Raw genomic sequence first — 3506 nt, forward strand, 5'->3', positions numbered from 1 at the left:
AGGGGGGGGGAGGGAGACGAGTGCGCGCGCCGGCGGCCTGCAGCGGTGTGGGTGGGGAGGGTGGCCGGCGGGGATCCTCTCCCATGTCTATGTTCACTGTGCTGCCATCCATTGCAAGCTTAAATCATACATACGCATTTAGAAAGTGAAACCCATTGCAGATTCCTTATTGCTGCTGCTCCTGATTTGATTTGTATTACCATGTGAATGACTTGCACACTAGTACTGTATCCATGGCAACAAGCACCGATGAGAACTTGTTTCCTTCGGGGCCCGAAGGGCGATGGCGAGGCGAAGAGAAAGAGGGTTAGGAAGCGGAAGAGAAACGCCAAGGACAGCAATCAAGCCGAGACAACAAGCTGATCGACCTGTGAAGTAGTTGTAAGCAATAGTTGGATGGTGTTTCTGCAAGTACGATACATAATCGTCAAAGAGCTTCATAAATCATGCATGATCGCTAGAGGATTGTAGCTTAATTTTTTTTTTTTGAGAATGTAACAACAGTTGGGTTGTCCATTTAGTAATTTAGATGGGTTTATTTAAAGCATTGCTCCTCTATTACCAAGAAACTAACCTGATTCTCACTGGCGGACTGATTTCAACTTTCAAGGGTCTCCCTTTCCCTTGAAGGGCAGCTACTGTGATGACACTGCCATTGATCGTCATGGACTCCAGGTTGGGCGACCTTCGACTGCCAGTACTGTTTCCTACACGGCATAATCATCGTCGGCAACACGGCATCTGGTGATTCTTGAACTGGTCTCTTACCAAAAATGACCCCTTCAGGAAAACTACCAAGCGACCACGGCACCGAGTATGGGAAAGAGCGATGACATTCGTACTCGTGTGTTGCTCCGTTATTGCCAATATATTGCGTTTATTTACAAATAGTGTAGACAAATCAATATTCGAAGTATTTTCACAAACTTCAGTTTATAACCCTAAATAGCATCAAGACAGCAAGAAGATGAAGGAAAGCAAAAGCAGGAGTACGCCATCGGGACCTCCTATTTACCACACAGCATGCTGGGTGACGCGTAGTCCTCGCTCCAGGGTTGGAGGGTGGCGGCGGCTGCGATTCAGGATTGGAGGGTGGCGGCGGCTGCGATTTAGGGTTTCTCCCGTTCCGCTGTGGGGAGCGGCATGGGAGAGAGTCCTTTTTGATCTCCTTGCTAAGTGCACCCGAGAAGTGTTCACTCGAGACCATCTACACCAGGAAGTTAGGATGCAGTCGATGTACGGGATGTATTCAGTTCCTTATTTTGATGCATGCATATATTTACATGACGGAGAATTGTTTAATGTACTAATACTAGTTTCTTGTTGGTAAAATACATCAACTAATATTTTTTTACTAGCCATAATGTAGGTGCATGCACTATGTACTAAATAATGACCATTCTTCAGGAATATGACAGAGGAATTTAATTAACTCGCATACATTAGGTAACTTAAAACACGCTGTTACTCAAGGAGTTATGTTACAAATTTTCTTGGAACCAAGGGAGACGTCCCCTGCTTCTACTTGAAGGATTTTGTTCACAACAGCATTGTAAGATAGATGTTGCCCCATCCATAGTTGCCTATCTTATTCGACAAGACATAATATACACATGTTCAAACTGGATTATGCAGGGCAAATTGCGACTTACGGGATCGATCCATTTTGAGAAGACGCTCTGCTACGTCTGTCATCCATGGTCTTTGATCCACATCAAGGTTAAGACATTCCACAGCGATCCCTGCCAAACTACCAAGAATCTCCAAATCTTCAGTTACTGCAATTTCCTTGTCAAACAACTGAGTTGCTTCCTTCTCTTTTTTGTAAGCTTCAAGAAAATTGTTTACTAAGCTACCGCCGTCGGAATGTGTGGCTTTCTTCCTACTAATAAGTTCTAAGATGACAACTCCAAAACTGTAGACATCACTTTTTTCAGTTAGTAGGCCTGTTTGTAGATATACTGGATCCACATAACTCATGTCACCAATGATAGATCCCGTGTGCTGTTTGTCTCTCGCAATCAACCTTGACATGCCAAAGTCTGAGATCTTTGGCACAAACTTATCATCCAAGAGTATATTTGCTGGTTTAACATCACCATGTAGGATCTTGGTATTGGTTTTTGAGTGCATATAAACCAGACCATCTGCTGATTCTGTAGCAATACTTAAACGTACACCCAAGTTGAGAGGCACCTTGTTGTTCCCGTGAAGAATGTCATCGAGGCTACCATTGGAGAGGAACTCATAGACTAGAATTGGGAGATCAACTTCTAGGCAACAACCTATGAGCCTAACGATGTTCTTGTGGATGACTTGAGATTGAATGATGACTTCATTTGCAAATTGTTCATTCTCTAGCACACTACCACTAATCGGCTTCTTCACAGCGACTTGTTCATTATCAAGAATGCCCTTGTAAACTTCACCGAAGCCACCTTTTCCAATAAAATTGCTACTCTTCAAAATTGGCTTGAGCTTCTCCTTTTTGAAAAGTTTTATGAATTTTGCTTCCTCTAATGTACGCCCACCATTTTTCTCATAAAACTCTCTTGTTTTCCTTTTCTCTTTGCGAAGAAGAATAAGGAATGATAGGACTGCCATGAAAAAAATACCACCTATTCCACCTACATGGACAAGAAATAAATTGATTAACTATCACTTAATTTCCAATAATTAATCTGTCTGAAAAAGAAAATATAAAAAGATTTTTTTTTGATAATTTACTTTGAATTTGTCACCGGACAGCTATCCCTGTGGGTAGCAGGCTATTTCCCTTTGTAGCTATCCCCCAAATATCCACAATCCAAAGGTACATACGGATTTACAGAGAGTCCCCATGTGGAGTGACGGTTAGCAAAATAATTAACTGACACTATTGGACGCATGAGGTCCAGCTATTGGTGACCATAAAGATGAGTTGTCTACTGATAAAAAAATAAATCTGATTATTCCCATTCAAACGGTACTATTTTTTGTACAATTTATCAATGTATAGGTGCACATGTGTGAGCGAGCTGATTCCCTTGCTTTCGGAGTCAACACATGTGAATCAGTTCAACACATGTGTTGGCTTCGAAAGCAGCGAAATCAACTCAGCTTACACATGTGAATCGCTGGTCAGGCTTAGTAGGGAGTAGCCACTGGTGGAAAAAAGGCCTTTGGTCGCGGTTCGCAACTGCCATTAGTCGCGGTTGCGCAACCGCGACCGATCGGGCGCGACTAAAGGCCCCCCCTTTAGTCGCGGTTGCTTAAGAACCGCGACTAAAGGCCCGTCCACGTGGGCGCCAGGTGGCCGTCGGGGCGGAGGACCTTTAGTCGCGGTTCTTCTGGCAAACCGCGACTAAAGGCCGCCGCAGGTTTAGGGTTTTAGCCCCCCCCCCTAAACCTCCCCCCTTAAACCTGTTTTCTGTTTAATTTGTATTGTTTTATTTCTTTTGTGCTTTATTTTAATTTAGAAGGAGTTTCATATATTCTACGGTACTACATACATGCATATGAATGTA

At 43.3% G+C, this 3506-nt stretch overlaps 1 protein-coding gene across 1 annotated transcript in view; it reads right to left on the reverse strand.

Annotated features, from left to right (window-relative positions):
• Nucleotides 1-1474: 1474 nt before the first annotated feature.
• Nucleotides 1475-3506, reverse strand: part of LOC119324386 (wall-associated receptor kinase 1-like) — a 15653-nt gene continuing 13621 nt past the window's right edge. Inside the window, exon 4 of the mRNA XM_037598173.1 lies at nucleotides 1475-2627. Coding sequence (XP_037454070.1) covers nucleotides 1618-2627 — 1010 coding nt within the window. The 3' untranslated portion in view covers nucleotides 1475-1617. The remainder of the gene's footprint in view (nucleotides 2628-3506) is intronic.

The sequence above is a fragment of the Triticum dicoccoides genome, chromosome 6B, assembly GCF_002162155.2.
Source record: "Triticum dicoccoides isolate Atlit2015 ecotype Zavitan chromosome 6B, WEW_v2.0, whole genome shotgun sequence".
NCBI classification, from domain to species: domain Eukaryota; kingdom Viridiplantae; phylum Streptophyta; class Magnoliopsida; order Poales; family Poaceae; genus Triticum; species Triticum dicoccoides.